The sequence below is a fragment of the Calonectris borealis genome, chromosome 13 (genome assembly GCF_964195595.1).
Source record: "Calonectris borealis chromosome 13, bCalBor7.hap1.2, whole genome shotgun sequence".
NCBI classification, from domain to species: Eukaryota; Metazoa; Chordata; class Aves; order Procellariiformes; family Procellariidae; genus Calonectris; species Calonectris borealis.
In genome coordinates this window covers 2,847,346-2,870,195 of record NC_134324.1, presented here as the reverse complement: position 1 = coordinate 2,870,195, position 22,850 = coordinate 2,847,346, and the positions used below count along the sequence as shown (strand labels likewise).

Here is a 22,850-nt window from a genome sequence, read left to right as displayed (position 1 = left end):
AAGGGACAACCAGCGCACCGGGGTACACTGAGGGACTTGGATTTGTCTGTGGCAGGATCTAAGATGCGAGACTTAGGAAAAAAAGCCAGGCTTCTTCAGTTCTACTGCACTGCATTTAATACATAGCACTTCTTTTAATGCTCGGTTGGATCATGTCTTGTATGAGTAACATTCTGTGCTTTGTTTAGGAAGAGATTTTGTTGCTTTTATTGTTTTTCCTTTTGCCTTTACAATCTGCAGTTTTTCAGGTGTAAAAATAGAAACTAACTTGCAAGAAAGAAACTGAAAACACTTTTACATCCAAAATAAATTTGGCTTATGGTTGTTTTCCATAATTTTTTCATAAAACCATGTGAACTGAATATAAAGAGAAGTCAAGTTGAAATCTCTGAGATAAATCAATAAATCACTGTAACAGTTATGAACTTGTATGCAGCATCTAGTTCTATCACCTGCATGATCACAGCATAGCATGGTTGTATATGTTTTAAAGCTTTTGCATGTTAAAAATATATGAATAAAATTAATATAAATAATTTGGTTTTGTCCAGTTTGGGGGAAAAAAAAATGTTTTGAGCTGTTTCCACATAACATAAGTAACTTCTGGGATTATTGTTATAAGGTACGTCATCTCCCAACAATGTTTTTTCTTTCAATATCTAGCAATACCGACTTCTTTTTTTTACCCATCCAATATCAACACTGACCGAAAAGCTCAACAAAGTTTTTTCACTACATGTTTAACAGACATTTAATGCTGACATAAAACACATACCTAATATTGTATTTTTACTTACAGGCACTGCTCTCAGACTTACCTCCTGAACTAGAAGAAATGGATTTCAATCATGCATCCCCGGAGCCTGATGATACCTCATTCAGCTTGTCGTCTTTATCAGAGAAAAATGCCTCAGACAGTTTGTGATTTATTTTTTTTAATTGACAAAAAAGAAACCCCGCGTAACGTGTAGGTTTCAAGAGAACAACATTTTGCTATCCAGTGTTCTTCAGTCCAAAAAAGAAAGCCCAAGGTGAAGTAGGCCTTGCTGAAAGATGACTGTAGTACGTCATGGCTACAGTTCGCAGTGTCAAGAAATTTCAAATGTTTTTGGTAAATGAAAGAACTGTGTGAGGAAGGGTTTCACTTTTAGCAGTTTGGCCTTGATTAGGATAACTTCTGACTTTCCAGAATAACTCTTGCTCTGTAGCGAAGTCTTTTTGAGCAGGGATCCAAGAATGGAAGACAAATGTCCTGTTATACAGACAGCTAATTCTTCAGAGTTGCTTGCTCAACAGTCCTGTTTATTATTTTTTTCCCCATTTTTACTCAGGTAGGTGGACTAAAAATTGGGGATCCAAATAGAATAACGGGCTTTTTATGAGTTGTGCTTGAAGCCTTTTGAAAATCTGAAATTAAACTAAAGTGTTTTTCATTATGTGACTTCAGATTGTTGAATCTTCCATTTTCTGACCAAAATAGCTGAAAAAACTCTGAAAGGCTAACTGAAAAATTTGAATTATCATCAATAAATTATTAATGTAAAGAAGCAGTCATAAGTGTTGTAACAAATTAGATGGATATGGGAAACCTGATAGCTGCAGAACGCGACTTTCTGATATTCTCGCAGTAGCAATGGGATTAGATGTTTACACTACTATTTAGGGTTTTATGAATGTAGTTACAGTTTTTATTTGTCAAAGTCTGAATGCTGAAGTTCTGCTCATTGCTTTAAGTATTGGTTATATGTTTTTCCACAAATTTTGCTCCATTTTATCACGACACTGTCATACATCCACAACTGTCATTGCATCCTGAAAGGTATTTGAGTGTTTGGAATTCAGTTTTGCAGATCTTCTAAATGTGAACTGTTTTTGAAGTAGCCTGTCTGATGAATTTTTTGGCAACTGCCAGGTGCCATTTCTAAACTGTGAGCTTGATTGCAGTGGCTGAAATGAATTTCTTCTTTCCCAGCTGTCGTTGACATTGAATCCCTTTACTCATCTGATTAAATGAATGTGCAGACACATTCAGATAAATTTAGTAGGGCATATAGGTGCATGCCCATATTATTGATGCTCTATAACGTCTAACCTGAATATTCTTCAGCAAGCATTTTTGAAACATACCTTCGCAGTCTGGTAAAAAGCCTGATCTTTCAGTTTTATGGCAAATAATAATTTACTCTGGTGAATCCTTATTCATGCAGTACAGTAAGGAATCCACTTAATTTCAGTGGGTGGTCCAAGGTGTAGCTCAGAAAATCTAGAGTGTTGGGGAAATAATTTTTTCTTTTCTGTAATACTGGGATTAACTCACAATTTTAGGTTTTTGTCAGTCTGGTCTGTTCCTCCCTAATCACTTCTACAGCTTGTTTTTTAGTAGTGAGCTCTGTTCTTTCCGTTTTTTTTCTGTCTCTGTGTTGTCCTTGGGCATGGGGAACTTTTAAAAATATTGTTAAATGCCAGCTGCATAAAGGATAGTAGGAGTTTTAAAAGCTGTTTTAAAAAAAACAAAACAGAACAGTTTCACAGTTCTGGCTGCTATACGAAAGTTCCCAAAAGACCTCTTAGCATCTATTCTACAGAGTAACCCCACAAAAGCAAGCTGTTGGGCCTGTGTTTGAGTTTAGGCTTTAAAACTGGGAGTAGACTCGCAGGAGAGAGGGAAGGCGCTCTGTTAACCAGGAGGTGAGCGGTGGGTTACTCATCCTTCCGCTGCCTGAGCTGAAACGCCGCATCCTGGCTGGCAGGCGCGTCCTTATAGCCTTGCTCAAAGGAGGAGCGGTATTTTACATGCCTGTTGAAATGAGCACCAATCTAAAATTAATTAAGGTTTGTGAGCAAAGATCACAGTACTATCCTTCAAATGTAAGATAGAGCTCAACTGTCAGTCTCTCACTCTGAAAAAATAATTTATGAAGGGTTTTCTAGACTGGGTAACAGTGCTTTCGATTACTGTTCTCTCTAGATAGGAAATCTGTGCCACTGACAATGAAACCTCGTGTTTTCTGTGAGCTTTGCTGAAATAAAAAAAAATAGTACTGTGATTTGCCACTATTTGGACCCTGTTTTCCTGCTGATTCCACTTAAATTCCCATGACAAAAGGCAGGATACACTTACTGAGAGCTCTTGATTTCATGGTCAATTAAGTCATCCACCTTTATGCAAGAAAAACTTTCATTGATGATTCATATTTTGCTATGTCTTGCTTCTATTTCATATGCCAAACAAATCAAAGGAATTAATTTTGAATTAACTACTACCAGATTCAAGCAATTCTCTAAGTCCCTTTTCTCAAGGAAGCTGGAATCCTCTTTAGGAAACTCTAGCTGCCGTCAACGCCCACGTCATCCCTGTGGGCATGTTGTTCTTTGGTCCTTTTCTCTTGTAGGGTGACAAGACAAAACATAGCAAAGTAGTCATGTTCTCATACCCTGAAACACTTGACAATATTACAGGATATTCAGGAAGAAAGAATATAAATTATATTCCTGTATAACAAAGTGCTATATAGGATAATACTGTACAGCTGTTCTGCGTTTTTTTTTTTCCCAATATCAGTGTATATTTCCTGCCATATGTAAAACAAAAATTTTAATGCTATATTACCATTACTGGTATTTTAAATCATTGCAGCAACAACAGTTCTGCAGTACAGTGGCGGAAGAGCAGCTTATGAGGTCCTGTAACATAACACTTCACCATCCTTGAGAGTTATGAAGATACATATCCAAGTACCGCACTTCAGACTAGGACCGCACACGTGCTTTGTAATGTAGGGATTTTTTTGGTTTGTTTGTGTCCCTAGCAGGGACGTAACGTGCTAATTGAGTTTGCAGATTGCATCCCGATCCGTGTAACTTGTTCAGCTGGACCTTAGAACAGTATGAGAGAATTGGGCATATTCCTTTCCAACTTCATCTTAGTAATTGTCCTGACAAGCGTCTTACTGACAGGCATCGCGTTCTGATACACAGTCACCAGGACACTCGTTTCCAGATGGAATTCTGAAAGTTCTTCAGATGATAGAAAACGATGGGGATGGCTCTCTGGGCCCGTGGCAGGTTAGGATGTGGTTTATGGTTATTTCCTCTGTTCTTAGGATGGTAATGAAAGCCCATATTAAGTGCTAGTTCATCATTTGCATAAACTTTCCATGACAGATAAAGCTAATATTGTGGTGTGTTACGACGACAGAAGTAAGCCCCCCTTGCTATTCAGTGGTTTGGCTCTGTAATTCGAATAACTGCTGCAGCAGAAGTGCCACGTATTGATGTTCTTACCGTCTTTCTGCGAAGGCTTTTATTTGCTTTGTCCGTGAAAGATGACTTCCACGTTGTTTATTCCTAATGCGTCTGTGGGAACGTGAATGATGAAGTATGTCTTTCTGAAGAAATGGAAAAAGGTAGTTCAGAACAGACACTTTAAATCAGAGGCAGGATGCTCGCTCTCCTGAGGGAGCAATGAGAGTCTTTGATGCTAGCAAGCTTGCTTATAGTTAAGAAAGCTGTTTCCTGAAGCTATGCCTCCTTTCATTTCCCTGCAGATGATGCTTCTGTCAAGTCTATAGGTCTAACAGGAGTGAGTAATAGTCAATATTCTAACAGGTGAATTTTTGGCAGATTTAGTACACGAACAGATGTACCATGCAAGTGTCAGTTTTCTTGAGTGCTTGGTTTTTGAAGCAGCACTGCACTTTAATCTTTCCAAGTATTTCTTTTTCGCTAAGGCAATAAAAAGTCTGAAAATGACAAGCAGATCATGGGCTTTGCAGTCCTCTGAGTGAAAAAAGGAATGTACCAGTTATATCTTCATCTTCTTAAATTGGGAAGCAGCTTATCAAGTCCATTCACCAAATGGAGACAGCTGTATCTACTGTTGTAGTTAGAGAGTTGAAATGATAGGACAAATCAACAGTATCATGAACATCCTTATTGTGGAAATGGAAATTACTGCTTAAAATGGATCAGCTATCCGATTTGGGATCTCTATTGCACTACCGTGTTAGTAACATTAAAAAGAAACTAATGCACAGCACTAACTTTTCCCTAGGTACTCTAGTCGTAGCTGACTGTTGGTCTCAGGATACCGATAGCATAAGGAAAGACAATAATATGCATAAATGGAATAGCACAGAATATCTGAAACATGAAGAATTCGTAACTTGTAATGTTACAACCAAAAGCTTGATTTACTACCTCCAGTCCCGCTGCCCAGATCCTTCAGGTCAGCCAGCGAACTACGAGGCTGCTGTACGGCTCAGAAGGACTGGCGGCTGTCTAACCTTCAACTTGCGTGCCGAGATTCTGCCTTTTCTGCCCCAAATCACCGTAAGGTTGACTAAGTTGCTCAGTTGTGAGATGCCTGATCAAAGTTACGAGGACGGTTAGTGAGAAAACTCCAGCTAGTTACTAGAAAAAACAGAAGCTGGTTTATGGTGTTCGATTTCTCTACCCAATTAATATTTTAGCACATCGGCCAAATGTGAAATCTTAAAAGTTATGAGCAAAGGCAAAAAAGAATAAGCGGTACTGCAAAACTGCTTTTTTCTATGGCAGAATAGGGTTGTATGCTGACTAAAGAGTATTTATTTATTGGTCTCTGAAAGGCAGCAGCTGACATTTTGGTCAGAAGACGACAGACACAAACGGGGCAGAAACTTGGGCTTGTGGTGGTCGTTGTTTTTAAACAAATGAACAATCCTCTTCGATAAAAGAGACGCTTAAGAATGTTCCTGTAAGGAAAATGGTTTCAGGTCAGTGCTTTGGTTCTGGTGAACATTTTACTGTATTACTGAACTAAGTAAATAATTCTTTTCAAATTCTGTATTAAATTTTACACACACTACCTCTGAAACGTGACACCACCTTTAAAACCACACAGAAAATGTGAACTTAAACTTTTTTTTTAACGTTTTGTAGGCAATAAATTTATTTCCAACATGCATCCTTCAATTTTGTGCTTGTTTTTTAGTTGAGTGTGAGATATTCAGTTTGGTTTTTATTTTAGTACTTACTTTTATGTATTTGTCTTAAACACAATCTATGGACAAGGAAATAATAAAGATGTGACATTAGGGAGAAGAGATTAGCATATGTTAATGGTGGTAAATATTTCTATTAAAGCTGAAGGATGATGTAGTAAATGGGCTAGCTGTGCTATTTTGGTACAGCTACTGAAAGGAATGGATATTATCCTTTATTCTGGTACTAAATGATTGTTGTAACATTTCTCAATATATCATAGATCAATTTATCAGAGAAAACAGTCAAATAATGCGTCTCAGCAATGTAATGAAAAGGAGTAGGATTTTACATTTTCTGAGACATAGCGGTTCATAAATATGTCCTCATATTTTTATTTCAGCTATTTCAGATATTGTTTTCTTTCAGCTATCTTTTTTTGCCTAACAATATGTAAAAAGACCATGTAGAAACCTTTTTGATTTGCTTGCAAGCAAGTGTTAAATTAAAATGGATCAGTGGCAAGCTAAGGTTTAAATGTAAATGTAGACCATGTTCGGTAGTCAAGTTTCATCTTAGAAGAGTCCCTATAATGTCCCCCATCACATCTCTCTCTCGGAAATACGCGGGGCAAGGTCGACAGAATGTACGAGCCTCCTCGGCCGGGGGATGGGGGAGGGAATGAGACACAAGGAGGCATTTCGGTTGAGTAGCAGAAATGAAGACCCCGGGGTTTTAGTCAAGAAAATGACAATAAACTAAAAAAGCTCTGTACCTTGGAAGGACAAGAGCTTCTACTTTATCTTCAAATTTTGTGAAATACAGTTCAAAAAGTCATTGGCAAATCCACTGAATTGTGTTGGGGAAAAAATGTATTCTCCAATGGAAACTATATAATTTCTATGATTATTTCTAGAATTACTGAGTGTATATGGATACACATATGCATATTTATAATGTGCACAGATACACTGAACTTGATCATCATATTAGCATCTACAAAGGTATTTTCACTTAAAATATTAATGTAATTCTCTAAAATATATTTTATTTGCTCTCAGTTTTACGTCTTACTATATATTGATTACATAGTTTTGAAATTTAGTCAAATACATCCATACAAATATTGTTTATAGTTCAACTCCTTGCAAAACTGATAACTTTTAGGCTTGGAAATTTATTAAAATGCCTATAATAATGGTATTTCTAAGTGATCTTGGCAAATAAACAAACTGCTGTATTTATGAAGAGATAATGAATCTTCTGCCATGATAATTTCTGCTTTAGTTTCACTAAAGGTATCAGTTTGATTAAAAAAAAAAAAATTCTGAAGGTTTAAATATTACTGTATAACTTGGATGTTTTCCTTAGCCTACAAAACATAAGATAATCGACTCTCTTAAAACTTGTATCATTTCTTTCTGGGCCAATTCGTTAAGCTTTGTAACCTGAGTGTATTACTGAGTTTCTCTGTGAAAATCAATATTTATATTGCATTTTTATTATTTGTATCAGTATGTGTAGCAAAGAAACTACTACAAATCTTAAACTGAAGTACCTCCACTATGGTCCAGGACATACGATCTTGGCTTATTTGAAAGATGGATGCCTAGTGAAATATTCCATACATTTGTACTGATTTTTTTTTTCTGTATATATAAGGGTATTTATAATCTTGTATCAACAGAGTCATCATGAGAAATGCTTATTTCCTTCTTTAGAAGCCTGCTCAGCTATTTTTATATGAAATGTTGGTCTTTACCTTAATTTTTTTGTGAAAAGTTGTGCCATAGATATTTTAACTTGTCCACAGATAGTTTACAGAATTTGCTTTGACTTGTCTTTAGTTAATTATTTTTTCCTCAAATTGTTCTAAATTGTTTTCTCCTCCAAATGCGTCTCGAGGTTGTTTTGCTTTCTTAATTTTTTTTTTTTTAAAGTTTTGGAAGATACCTGCATATGCATGCTTTGGTAGATCAAGTTTTTCCTCTGTAGTTTATTGTTTATAGTTTAGCAAAAACTTCCATTAAAAAAAAAAAAATTGAAGTAATGCTTGTACAAATGTATCTAGAATGGCCCAAACGGTCAGAGAAAAGGGCTATTTAGCATCGGTAAATTTGTCTACTAGACTCAAGGATATTTTTCTACGTCTGTCAAGTTTGGGACTATGGAGAAATGAAATAAAGGTTAACTAACTCCTTTTCCTATATGATGTTCTCAGTTTCTGTATTGATTATTGTCATGTAAAAAGTCAGTCCTGCTCAACGTATCAAGAGCTAAGTGAACGTCAGGGCTCAGGGTCAGGGCAGCGCCTGCGCGTTCTGTTCCCCCGTTCCTCGGTTTCCCTGCCCCACCAGGCAGTGGGGGTTGCTGACGCCAAACCGCCCCCGGTGACCTGGTGGAACTCACGGGGCGGCGAAGGTCTGGGGCAGCAGCGCGCGGGTTGGACGCAGGTGCCGGCCATCGGTAGCGGCCTCAGGCGGGGCTCAGTTGCCGTCCTGCGCCTGGGCTTAGCAAAAGGAAAATAATTTTTACCGACGTAGAGTTCTCAGCGGCTTCCACCGTTTTCTGGGTTTATGAAAACGAAACAGAAATTGGGAAAACAGCATAACCTCTCGTGTCGTTTTGCAGCAGCCTGAGAGAGACGCCCTGTATTCACTTCAGCCGCTCCTCGTAAGGAGCTTCTGTTCGTTTGGAAGAGAGCTGGGCCGTGCCGGGGAGGGACGTGGCCTGCGCTGCCCGTCGGTGGGACCCGTGGGGGCAATGGGTGCTGCGGGGGCGGGGGCGAGAGCATCTTAAATGAATTCGTTATTATTTATGGAGAGGCTTTTCAGAATCTCATACAGAACTGCAACCCTCTGTCCTGGAAACACTTCTGAAATGTTCTCCCTTTCCAGAACATGAATTTATGTCTAATGAAAGCAATTAACATACAACGCTAACAGCAGCTCAGGTGAGCCATTAATGCTTAAGTGTTTTGTGTTGGGGGGGGTGTTGAAGTTATTTTAAAGCTAAATGCGAGCTCTCCACATTGCTGTTAATTGTGATACCGTTTCTTAGCACTCAATACCTTGAAAATCTCCAGAGGTAAATACTGACTCCAGCTGGCAAGCCAAGCGAGCGGTTCACACGCTGATGGACACCTGGCAAAAATGGTTAGTGCCCATTACTGTTCGCTTTTTGAGCGAATGAAGGAGATGGAAATAATACCACAGCTCTCCTGAGGAGCTGACAGTGTGGTGCCACGACTGCGGGAAGGAATTGGAAATGATTTCAAGACCAGGACAAGCCAGAGAAAAATACCTGCAAGCAATCCCACGGGAAGCGGCGTCGGCGCGCGGATGCGGCTCTTCGGGCTTGCCACGAGAGCCGTGGTGCGTCCAGGACAGGCTCCGGCCGGGGCTGCTGGGGACGAGGATGCGTAAGCGAGGTTTGGCCTCATCACCTCTTTATTCAGACTGCTTTTGTCCCCAGACACTGCCAGATGGCAGTGTAGCTACATCCATACCTATCGTATAGGCACCCAGGCGCTCACCTGCCTCTTCTCTCTTAAACCGCAGGTACGTGTGAGCCTGATCACTGATAAAGTCTCAATGCTCTGAAGTCAACCGAATCCGTCCAAAACTTGGAGCTACGACCAACGTCTGAAATGATGGCTGCAGAGGAGGAGGTTACAAAAACAGAGAGAAGCAGATGAATGAAGAGGAATTAAATCTGTCTGACACTAACGATTTAGTAACAAATTTATAGGTGACCCCGAACCTGGATGTTTTGGGGAAAAACCAACCCCGAGCGGGGGTGGTGGCTGTGGCTGCGTTGCCACCTGGTGGCGAAGAACCCCAGGAATGGGGGAGAAAATGCACAAGCTTCAGAATGAGCAACTATTTTTATCTAAATTAGAAATAAATCTGATATTAAAATAAGGAACCTGGCATTTAGTAATGAGGAGATCGGGATCAGACTGAATGGGCAGCCTTAACTCTGCCCTGTTAGTTACGAAAATTACACTGACGTGCGTGCGTGTAAAGGAACCAGGACAGAAGGGGTTGATACGGAGTTCTGTATCCTTAATGTTATTTCCGATTTGACTCTGATTTTAGGCTTTGATCATCTGCGGAAGTTGAACCAGGGCGTTAAAGTAACCCGGTCAGTCGTAAACTTGTTTGGTTTGTTGTTAATTCAGTGCCGTGCAGAAGTAATAACTAAATAGGGTTTTTGGGACAGTATCTAAAGAGACTGGACACCAGTGTTGTTGCGAAGCCAGCGAAGAACAAGTGAGTGTCTATCGGGTACAGCGAATTTCCTGGATCTGTTCAAACCTGAAGGAAACCATTCCCAGAAATTCAAGTGAAGCATCCCGGGACTTGCAGCCCGACACGGAGCCTTCCGGCGGCTTTGTATTCTCTCCTGTCGGAACACTGTGTTTCTGCAGGACACGCTATCGGAAAGAAGATAGGATATTGTCTGCAGTCACCTGAGGAGTCCTGCCGAGGTCTATAAAGGTCTAAAAAACGTCCGTAACTGCTGGCTTCAGCCGGAGGGAGGTTTTTTCACCAGGAAAGAGGCCGGTGCCGGGGGAGCGGGAGTTGCTCTGGAAGAAGGTGAGGCCTGAACCTCTGGCCGCGATGCCAAATACTGCTCAGGACTAGTTAAAAAGCCGCCGGGCACCCTCTTCTCGTGCCCGGTGTGACGGCAGGACGGCTGGATCAGGCCCTGCCCCTGCCCGGCTGCGATCGCTGCCGGGGACTTCGCATCCCTACGGGGGTCGTGGGGCTTTACGCTCTGCCCTGACCCTACGGACCGAATGCCTGTCGGCGGGTGGAAAGCGTAAGCGGGGTGCACGTTCTGGTTTGGTTTCCTCCAGAAGGAACCGGGTTTGGGGGTGCCAAAGCTGCTCCCTGGGGGGGGGCGACGTGCGGCAAGCGGGGGCACTGGGGCGGCCCCTTCGTCTGCTGCTGCCAAGGGGGAGGGGGGGACGATAGTGGAAGGAAAAGGAAACACAGGAAAAACAGGGGGTTTCTGGTTATTTACTTGCAGTTGTTTGTTATTTTAGTGCGGAGGAAAGGAGGAGGAAAGGAGAGGCTCTCTTTCCCTGCCAGGGAGATTTGAAATTTTTCAGGCTTTATCTACTACGTTATCTGGGTTTTTTGTTATTTTTCACCGGAAATCTGGAATAATGTTGGACTGTGTAAAAATTTTCACTAAAACAAGGCTCATTGACAATTTTTTGCAAGAAAAATTCTCACTAGCCCCAATCTTCTCCTCCTCTTTTCTGCTTAACACGAATTTTCAATTAATGGTCTGTTCCCTCTCCCTTCAGAAGGGCTTTGGGTACAGCTGACCTCGCGCCGCGGTGGCGGGGGAGAGGATCACCGACTGACGCTTGCTTGAACCAGCCCTGGCCTTAAAACCAAGACGGCGGTGTCGGTGCTTGGGCCGGCGGCCAGCCGTGTCATCTGCCGCTCCCGAGGGGAACCAGCCCTGCGGGCGGGTGGAGGAGCTGCGCATAGAGCCCCGTCTCGGACAACAGCATCGCCCGCTTTCTGGAGGGACGCGCTGGATTTCAGCTGTCGTGTCCACGGGAATCAAACACGAGGTGATCTTTCTCCCCGCTCTGCTGGTTCCTTCTTTCTCCCGTATCGCTTAATTAAATAATTACCCAGCAAAACCCCCCGACATGCTATGTACCTCGTGCAGAGAGCATGCGTTTGCTATTTACTCGGTGTCTCTGCGTTTTCATGCCTCTGTCCCTGCAGCAGCCGGGCTTTGCCTCCCCAGCAGTCCCTCCCCAGCGGTAGGTGCTTTCCAGCTCTGCTAAGGCAGGAGCGATACAAAACCACAAACAAAATCCCTGCAGCAGGGAAGGGAGCCTGGTAGCGTCGTTACTTGTGCCTCTGCCGGGGCTGGGCCTCTCCGCAGGTCGGGGACGGCTGCGGGGGGGTGTGCAGCCCCCGAGGGGGGAGATGGGGAAGGGGAGCTTGCGGGGGGGGGCACCCTCCCAAAACAGCTTCTTAATTTCAAATCAGAGGATGTTTTCTTTTCTCCTTAAGCTAAGTTTGCTTCCGAATAGCTGAAGCCCTATTTAAAAACTTTCTTGCTGGTTTGAGGCTTGCAAACCGGAGCAGTTGGGAAGAGAGCAGGTGGTGGTAGCTATGTCTGCCGTGGACTTGTCTCCTCTTCCCAGGTGACCGCTTGGTTCCGAAAACCAAGGCTCTGGCTGTGTAACGGCTGCTGCTTTCCCCTCGTTATTTAACAAGTGGTGCTGGTGTGAGGCTGACACACAGGTTCTTCCCCAGGAGCATCTTCCCTCCGGCTGGCGTCGGTTTTCCGCATAGCCCCGGGCGCGGAGGAGGTGCCAGCCCCGTGCCTGGGGCAGGGCTGCTCCGGGGGAGGACAGAGCGGGTGAGAGCAAGGCCAGTGGGGAAAAAGGTAGCGAAGGCTAAAAGGAAGGAGAATATAGGTTGAATGAGGGAAATAAAGGAGAAATGGAACAAAAAGTGTGAAAGATGAGAAAGCTGGTGAGAGGAGGTGGAGATCAAGGTGGGGCGAGAAGAATAGAAACCCCATGGAAGCACTTGGAACAGAGGGGAATTTAAAGTGAATTTTAAGAAGACAACCAGCAAGTACACCCCCGTCAAAGATGAATGGAGCCGGTAGCAGGCGAGTAGCAACCGCACCAGGAGCCACATCGCGGGACGGCCGAGTCCTGGAATGGCACCTGAGAGCTGATACTCGCCGAGCCTTCCAGGTATGCCTGACGAAGACTGCAGGTTAATGTGCCTGTCTTTAATGTTCTGTTAATACTTTCACTCTGTAATAGTTGCAAAACCATTGCAACCAAAATCCCTCAGACCTTATTTCCAATAATAGTAAGTAAATGGCTCACTGTGATCTGAACTATAAACAGATTTTATGAATTCTGCCAGAAATTTAATATTGAATTATTTCTTTATGCCCACATGTCTTCCCTGGTTTGCTTAATTCTGCCAAATATTTAGCTCAGCAATCTCTTCTCTCAGCAACCCACACTCTCCTAGCTACAAAATCCCATTTTTGGACCATTATTTAAAATTTCAGCATTTTTACAGAGCTGGCCGAAGAAGCAAAACTGATCTGAGAGGAATAAAACAAATGAACGCGTTCAGCTCTTGTTTGTGGATCAGGTTATTTGCTCCTCACGTGAAATCCGGACGGCCCAGCAGCAGGGTTTGGACCTAGCCAGGGAGCCCTGAGCGAGCCCCCGCCCCCCCCGCGCTGGCCCAGACCCTCGGCCCAGGCTCCTTCTTTTAACCCGTGGTGGGCGAATCCCCCCTGTGTCTTTTGCCTCCCCGCTATGCTCGGGAAGAGGATGGATACATTTTTGCATGCCGCATAGGGCATGCACATTTCAGAATGTATGGTTTTCTGAGTTTCATTTATTTAAAATATTAATTTATCTAAAATTTCTTCTTATAAGACCCCGAGGGCTTGGCTGAAAATGTCATTTCTTGCTGCCAGCCGTGGGCTATGAGCTCACTCGACGCCTGCTATGATCTGTTTCCTTCTCAAGAAACAGGATGAACGCACATGTCTTAATTTTCGGAGTACGTGTTGGTTATTTGTCTGAATGACATGTAGGAAAAAGCAGAGAGAAAATAAGCCTCGCTCAACAATCAGGTAATAAAAACCCCCAAATTTGTGCAAACATTTGTAACGAAGAGTTGTATCACCTCTGTATATTATTCCTTAATTATTTTTCCCCCCTTTAAATCAGCTCTCAGCTGAAGAAGCCATCTAAGATAACAGATACTCGGTCATTCACTGCCGCTGGGGCTGGGGCTGACGGAGCCGTTCCCCCGACGTGCTCCCACCCGGGACGGGGACGGGGACGGGGACGGCCGGCATCGCCAACTGCTTGCCGCTCCCACGCTGAAGCGATGTGTTGATTCACTCTGTAATTGATTTGGGCAACTCGAGGCAATCGGTTTCCAAGATACCACATCCTTCAGATGTTTAAAAAATCATAACTCTGGCAGTATATTATATTTAAATGTCGATGTATAATGCGTGTGTATATATATACATACACTCATAGGTCTCTGTGTGAATCGAAGATGTATAGCTGGGCAGGGGAGGGTGCGTAGCCGTTGCATCGCACCCCAGGAGGCTGCCGGCGGTGGGTTCGGTGGGTGGCCCCTCTCCGAGTCACCGCGCCATCAACAGCTCAGCACGGCCGCAGAGGTTCCCGTTGGCTCTGCTGCCCCGGGGCTTTCAGCGTCGCTCCAACATCCTGACCACGTGCAGTTATTAAAGAGCGATTTCAGATTTTTCTTTAAAACACAGGGGCCGTGGCCAGTTCCAGCTCAACAAGGTACATTTTGGTTGCTCTTTCTGCGGTTCCTCACCTCCACGCTACTGAGCGGCTGCCCCGTTTCACGTAGGGATCGCTGCCTTTCAGCGGTGAACGCTTGGCTTCCTATATAAAGGAATTTCTCAGGAAGAGAGAGGAAACTCTGCCGTCATCTCCCTCTGGCTTTCCAACAAAAAAACTGCTTAAATATTGGTTAAAATGGTTGAATATCACAAGTCCCCGGAGCTGCACACACTTCTTTGTGAGCTCTGTTTTTCAATGCATGAAGAGAAAACTTGTGTACGTAGAGAAAGAGGGGAAAGCTCTGAAGCAGGCAGGAGGGGAGGGGGTAAGCTGGAAGGGGGATGGGGATGGGGACAGACGGGTCACCCTGTCTTGGACTGGCTCTGCAGCGCTGAGCAGAAACCAGGGGAAGTGCCCAGAAAGGCAGAGTTCCCAAACTCCCTGCTTCGGGCGTCTGGAGCAAGAGCAACGCTTATTTAAATCCTGAGGTCTGGCATGAGCCAAACTTAGGCAATGCAGAGTTTTGCCTTGTTTTGAGGCCAAGACAAGGTGTAAAATACGTTAAGAACAGAGATAAAACAAAGGCTTGGATTTGTGTCCTCCCAGGCTTGTGACCATCATGATTTGGATTTGAATTTAAAGTCAGGATCCAAGATCACCCAAATCCTCCTCTCATCCGTCTCTTGGACGTAGGTAGCAGCAGGAGACCACAGAGGAACCGTAAGGGGACAGAACCGGAACAGCTTGGAACTACAGGTAATAAAGACAGATTAAACTGACAGACAAACGGTCAGTGCGAGTATATCATGGAGAAAGGTAAGCCCGTACAGCAAGGACAACCCTGCGAGATGGGGCTGCAAACGCACCAGATGCTGGAGGTGGACGTACGGGTCTTGGGGGAGGAAGGAAGAGTGGCAGGGAACCGGGACCAAACCACACCAGCCTCCTTGCTGGGTGTCAGGGGGGCTGATCTTGGTTGATCAAATCAGAAATAGGGTGGGAGAAGTCACCTGAAGACGAGCCTGTCAGCCGGGACTGCACCGATTCGGTCTGGCCCGCGTTCAGAAGGAACAGACTTCTCGGTACGAGCCCTGGTGCGGTACGTGTGCTGCACGCCGCGTTGATGATGCTGCCTGTAGGTGTACCAGTGGGATGAAATGACGGTTGATTTTTGGCTCAATAAGGAAAAAATAAAACCCAACCTTTTTTTGCTTGGTTATATCCTCGCTGGAAGCTACATATTGTGCAATTTTCGTTGCAACATTTTAGGACTGTATTAAATGCAAAAAATTAAATCTGTGCACAAAATAATAATTTGTATTAAAAGCAATATAGTAGTTATAAACAGAAATTCAAATACAATCCATTTGAAAATCTCCTGCTCAGGAGGTTTTAAAGGCTGTTTTTACCCTTATCTAGTAACAACGTTGCGTTACATATTATTTTCCATATCCTTAAAATTTTACAATGATGAGTATTTCTCTGAAAGTATTTCTTAGCTCAAGGAAAGAGATGATGAACTGATTCAACTCATGCCCTGAAATAACCTGAGCCACTCCAGCTTTCTCCAGCCAAGATCTGACCCGATAATTTTAATTTACTTTTTTGGTGACTCCTTCAATAGTTAGTCACTTAAAATATAACTACGGGCTTATAAATGTGTATTTCTTATTTGCAGTAAAAGAAGGGCATTGTACCCCTAAGGGGCTGTTGCAAGAACCGTCTGGCACCGGTGGAGCTGGCGTTGTGCCGCGCTGGTGGGAAGCAACGCCGACCATTTCCAGCTCAGACCCCGGCTGAAGCAGACCTTTCTCCGATGCTGTTTCTGAGAGATTTCCGAATGTGCTGCGCCAGGATTATAATAACCCAGGTGTACGAGCGGAGCTCCCTGAGGAGCTTGAATCTCTGAAGGACGACGCGAAGAGGTTTTCGCAGCTCTCTATGGACACCAGCTGAAAGATGGACGGTCTGGAGGCAAAACGGGCGGTTCTGTAGCACTCAACGTGCTTAGTAATCTAAACAGAAAGGAAAAGAAATTAAAACACAAATTGGGAAGCGCTGCACTCCTATGGAGATAAACCAGAAGGAAGATGTTTTTACATAGAGTGGGATGAGGATAAAAACAAAGCAGGGCTTGGGGCCGCGTTAGGGCTGATCAACCTGCTTGTCGTTTGGGGGGCTAAGGACCCCCGTAAAAGCTCAAACCATGATTTCCTGCTCAAAAATATTTTGAGGGAGGAGGGACTGAGATCCTTGGGGTGTGTGTCGATAGCAAATAACTCAGTTCGTGTCAATATTTCAATAACGTTGAAACGAAAATGCATTAGCAGCTGTTTTGGCAGGTGCTTTTCGAAATGAACCAACCTGAGACCCATCACCCGCTCTTGAGGCCGAGCTTTGGTGAGAAGCTGCTTAGTTGTGCTCAGCAGCCAAGGTGTTCCGTAGGTGAGCTCTCTTTTCTTTCCAACTGTATAGAGTATAATGTAGGTGTCACTTTGACATGCCAATAGCATTAAAAAAGCACTCCCAGAGTCTCAAAACGTCTTTGGAAGAAGCCAGAACTGCAGGTTGAAGTTAAACAAGCGAGCAGACAAACAAGGAATGACAATTTTCATTTCCCCTGAGCTTTCCGCAGCTGTCGGGGGTTAAGCAGATCTATCAGTGCGACACGAGGGGAGTCGGAAGGGAATGCTGAGCACTCAATGCGACGTTTTCTGGAGGCAAAATCTTTTATGAAGAAAATATTCATGGCAAAATGTTCTCCTGTATAGAAGAGTGATACAACCTGTGTACCCCACTGAAATCGTATCTGACTTTGTAATGGGACTCGGGCACTGCCGGAGCCTTCTGCTGGTTCTGCGCTCAGATAAGCATCATCCTTGCTCAAAACAAGTGCCATCTCTCCATTTTAAATGGGTACATAGTTTTATTTGCAGCTGTTAATACAGATAGAATCGTCTCTGAGTGAAAACATCTTCCATCTAGTAAGCCAAATAAGCAATATTAATAGCTGGATGTAAAATGTCTGTAAAAACATAAAATACTTTATAACTGTCGTACAAAAACGCATTAAGCAATGAGGGCTTTGTCATAACAGGAGAAATATGTTACTTCTGTTGCTGCAAGATTAATAATTACGCTTAATCACCCATTGTTTGGCGAGTCAAAATTTAGAAAGGTGTTTTGATTTAAATTTTTAAGAGTTCTCAGAGTTCACGTGCTTTAGAAAAGCATCATAGGAAGGCAACGTGTACTCTAAAATACACAATTTAGCACTAAAGCTGAAGCTGCAGAGCTGCTCACCCCGCCACATGCTGCCTAAAGCCCTCGCTGCCGAGCCCAGTGACAATTTTAGCTTTCATTTAACAAGGCTGACTTCTTTCTTTGAGTTGATTTGAACTTCAGCCCTTTATCATCTGCCTCTGTTTATGTGCATTTATCCATACTTTAAAATTTTCAAATTAATACTTCAATGTGAATATTTAAAGTATTTTAATTCTGACTATCTCTTTCAACGATTCCTGTAATTACAAGGTACGTCATTCATTTTAGATTTAAATATGCTTCCTTCCCACACAAACCCAGCATTATTTCTTTTTTCCTTTATATTAGTGTTAGCATATTTTAAAAGTGAGTCTTATTATTTTTTTATAATAAGAAATCAGATCCTCCTCTTTTTTAAGAGTCCTGCCCTGGTGCTTTTTGCTGTCCTTCCAAAGATGGTACTAGATTGTGTTGGTTGCAGGAAAAAATATCAAGGGCTCCTCCTCCTCCTTTTATGAGATAAAGGTTGAGCTCAGAATTACACGCTTTAAAAAACCCACAGCATTTAATAAAAGTAGAACTTTATTTCCCCAGCCCTAACATACACTGGTGATTCTACTCTCGGGTATTCAGCACCCACCCATTTACGTGATGGGGTCAGGATCAGCTGAGCTACATTTGTAGCTCAAAAGAGGGAAGGTGCAAAACCAGCCCTCGAGCACTTTCCAGGGGTGCAGCACAGAGCCTTTGAAGGGTTTATCGGTGCAAGTAATTTCATTACGTATTGCCTACACTGCTAGAACAGGAGCAAGCCTGTTTCCGAGGTTACCCAAACTTTGAAGAGAAACAGCACTGCCAGGTCATTGCTATAGAATCTCATTTTGATGCAGCCTTTGCCTTTTCCCCTTTCCCATGAAGCCTGTCCGGGCAACAGCAGCGTTTCAGCAGAAAGGCTCTAGACCTAGCTCCTTCCCCCTGTATTCTTTAAAGTCCTGCAATATCTGCTGTAGCGCTCCGTTCTGATTTGCTTAAACTCAGTGAAACACCACTAACTGGTGAAATGTTGTAAACTCGTACCAGGCTGGAGCTGACCTTTTGTAGGCTCGTTAGGGTTTTCAAGGTACCCCCTACCAGCATTATTCTTCCTGTTAACAGAGGATTATTTATTGTTTACTCTGTAGTGGTCTGCTGATGCTCTGGTTTGCTGGGTAATAGCCATTCTTTAAAAGTCTGACCTCATTCTATTAGATGCTTCCTCCGTTGAGTGCTCTCATTTCGCACTGAAGCCAATACACAACATTTGCTAAAAAAACCTCCCATTAAAGGTGGTGAGAATCTGCCTCTCAGATGGTGTGGACTGTATTTTTCCCTTATCATTAAGAAGTCTGTTCATCTGTCATTTTTTACTGCTTTCATCTGTTCTGCCATGGCTACTGATCGATGCCTGTGACAGCTCATCAGTAAGAGGAGAAGCAGCTCTTTCAGTGTCAAAGTCAACTTGTTGAAAACTCTTCATAATCACTTGTCCTCATAGATTTACAGCAAATGAGAAAATATTACAAAGAACTGGGAACAGTCGCAAGTAATGTCCTTCCTTAATTTAGCGTTCGGCTGCCCCATGACCACTGTCTTTTATTAAAGCAGTAGAAGAAACAAGATAATGAAACGAACTGCGAAGCATTTTGTGTGACATTTCCCTGTATGAAAGATAGGGTTTAAAGATAAATTGCCTTTGTAATTGCTGCTTCAGATTTGTCCTGGGAAAGCACAATGTGACTGGGATAAATAGTTTTGACTTTGCCGGTAGTGCTGTGCTATCAGATAGCACTGACAGGACCGAGCAGTTAACTCTTGCAGAGCAGCAGCCGCAATAGAAAGAGAAGTAATGAGCAGTTCGGAGAGGCGGTGTGTAGAGATTCCGTGTTTGATACAGGTGTGTAATGCCAGCTGAGAGTAACGTGAGGCACGCTTCAAAGACAAACTTCCATCTCTCCGTAGTCTTCTAAACAAACCCGGACGTGACTGTAAGGGCTTCTCAGCCTGACATCCAGCTTAGTATGGAGTTTCAAGTAAGCTCTAGTCGCTAACCTGCTCATCTGCATACAATACTGTTATTTCTCTAATTGTTTCTATTCTTGTATGTTTGGTATGTAAAAATGCAGTAAAGCCATTATGCAGGAAAAGAAAAGGAAAGTAGTTGAGATGATTATTCTGTTATCAGTCATGACTAAGATGAAGACAGATACACTAGCAAGACATTGTTCCTAAAATAGAGATCTTGCAAACAAGAAATGTCAGTCAAATGAGGTTTAAATTAAATTCCTGATAGCAATTACTTACAGAATGATCATGCTCCCATTGAAATTATTATGAATATTGTCACATTTTTAATGGAAAAAGAAGTTGGGCTTCAGATACTGGTTCTGAAACCTATTTCAGAATGTCCTCAGCTTTTACCACGTGCTTACATCCTGCTGAACCCAAAGTCACACGGCTACAAAATGCATACTTGGCTGAAGGGTGGCTTTAAGCAAGACTCTTTGCACAGGGTAGTGTGAAAATGAGTTCAACTGAGAAATGGGCACTTGCAGAAAGTGTTGAATGGCCACAAACAAGTGACCTCACTGGGAGGAGAACTGATGAAGTGAAGAAATGTGATGTGTGTTCCAAATAAAGAACTGATGAGTCAAGTTGTGCCCCAATTGGAACAGAAGCAAAGTCAAGACGCCTTGAAAATAACCTTGATAATAGTGGAGAAGAAGTAGCAATCACTTCAAGTTATGTTGACCCCAGAAGCTCCGAGAATAGCAGTGGGTTGGAAGATACACTGATTTCTCTTCCTCCAGGAGTGGGGATTCTTTAAGTACGACTGCTACAGCAATTATCGGAAGACCTAAACTAATATTACTGAAGTGGTATTCAGCGACCTACTCTCTATTCCCAGTAATGTATCTATTACTCCTGCAGTCAAGTCCTTTTGTTCCACAATAAGGAGAAAACAACTTCTAAATGTATTTTTTTAAAGCAGTATCTTTATACTGTAAGACACAAACAGCTACTGCTGAATTATTTCTGACAGATACAAAGTCCCTATTTAATCTTCCAGGTTGAGACATTTTTCTAAGCATGGCTCACTAAGAAGTTAATTATAATCTTCCAAAATGGGAAGAATTTTCACCTGAGATGATTAGGACACTGGTTTGAGGCATAATATGTGGGCTTCTAGTTAAAGTGAGGAACTAGCAACATCTTTGGCTCTGTATCATTTTAGAAGTAACACCCTCTGCTGTCACAAGAACTTCCCCGAAGACTGAGATCACGATGACTTTAGATGCAATCAATTCCTTAAGTATTCATCATTGTTGATACATTTGCATATTGGAACATCATGATGGTTTATTCTGTGCTCTGAGGCAAAATGTGAATTCAAGTTGAATTTTTCAGGCTTGGTTTCGGTTTCAAGGATTAAACAGGTTTGAAGAAAAGTAATGAAGCAAGTTTTGGAAAATACAAAAGTATGTGAGATTCGGTTAAAATTAAAAAAAGAAAGGATCAGTTGCTTGTGGTAGATTTGCCATCTGTTGGTGTATTCAAGCTGCTGTGGTAACTTATTTCAGTATTTAATTACTGTTTCTGACCTGCATTTGGCTCAGCTAACCTTAGGTGTTTATATGAGAAATATCGTTGCTTAAGTTTTGTCTGGTAGTCTTTGGAAAGAGCTGAATTGCCAAATTCTTGCTGATGAGCACTTAGCATGAGGTTTGATAAAGCTGAGCCTGTGGGTTTTTCACATTAGGTCATTACGTAGAGGCTGGAGTACATCTGTGGTTCCCTGCTGGGCTTTTCTAAGCACGGGCTCCAAAACTGCAGGCAAAGCCCGAGTATCCATCGCCACAGTGGTGCTCGTGGACGTAAAACAAACTCCCTCCTTCCTCCATCACTGCTTGTGTATCCAGTCCTCGCGGGAGGCCTGTAATTTGCTTTGAGTCGCCTGTCATTTCCCAAAGGACTTTCATAGCTAACGACTGCTCATTACTTTCCTTTCTCTTTGTAATTTGTGCATGTTATTGGTAGTTATTTTATATTTACTTCCAATTCACTAGTGAAAATGTGTACAGAGGAACCGGAATTTCCCCACCCTTCATTTACGAGAGACTAAACAGCCCGGGAATCTTCAGCCTGGGAAACAGAGCAGAGCAAGGTAGGACGGTGGAGGTGGGATATATACCGTGTATAAAATCACCAACGGTGTGGAGCGGGTAATTAATCACTCTCCCTTACAATGTAAGGCTAGGGAACACCAGATGAAACTAAGCAGTAGGCTCAGAGGGAGATACTTTTGACATAAGATATAGTTGTGGAACTTGTGACATGTTACAGTTGCTGAAAATTTAGACGTTCAAGAAGGCTTGGGCAAACTGATGGAAGAAATATCCATCAAGACTTTTTCGTGCAAGATACCACCCCTGGCTCATGAAACCTGAATTGCTGGAGGCTGAAAACAAGTTCTGGAGAAGTATTCTTAGCTACTGCTTACCCTGTTTGTATTTTTTGTCTGGTATCTGCTTTCTTGGCCAGTGTTGGAGACAGGATACTGGATCTTTACTTTGACTGTACATAGCTTTTTGTTTGACCATATAGAACTGCTGAGATGTGTCAGTTGGCTGGTTTGCAGCATCCACTTAATTTTGGGGGGGGAGGGAATATTGTAGGTCATTTGAATGCAAAATGCATTTTGAAATGAAAAACTATTAAAAAGTTTTAAATGAAAAAAATTTAGATAAGCATCAAAAAATCTAGCGCCTATCTGCAGTTTTTATTCCCTACTTAATGCAGTATGATCAGCAGAGAGAAATTCATTGTATTTTCCACATGGCCGAGATCTTTCTTTAGCTCATTTTGGATGAACATGGCAAAATTTCCTGCTAAGTTTGTCCTGTGGTCCTAAAATAGCCCGAGAGAAGAGTGTTGCTTTGATGGTGAGAGTGAAATAGTGAGTATCAAGGATCTTTCTTAAGGTGTTGATCTAGGAGCATCGTCTCAAATTGGCTTCCTTTTTTATCCATAAATTGGCTTCCTTTTTTATCCATAAGAGAGCTTTTAAAAACTTGCTATGAAAGTACAAAAGATGTAGATGGCAAAATACAATCATAAAGCTGAAGCAGGGATTCAGTAAGGGCCTCTTCACTCGTGCTTCATACATTCAGCATAACCATAACTGAGTATAAAAGTGATTCTTGCTGTTTCCTCATGTAAGTGACTTCTCTTG

General features: G+C 42.6%; 1 protein-coding gene across 1 annotated transcript in view; it reads left to right on the top strand.

The window, feature by feature from the left end:
- HDX (highly divergent homeobox) overlaps nt 1-1,550 on the top strand; it is a 47,010-nt gene extending 45,460 nt beyond the window's left edge. Inside the window, exon 10 of the mRNA XM_075161945.1 lies at nt 800-1,550. Within this exon, the coding sequence (XP_075018046.1) occupies nt 800-925 (126 nt within the window). The 3' untranslated portion in view covers nt 926-1,550. The remainder of the gene's footprint in view (nt 1-799) is intronic.
- The last annotated feature ends 21,300 nt before the right edge of the window (nt 1,551-22,850 follow it).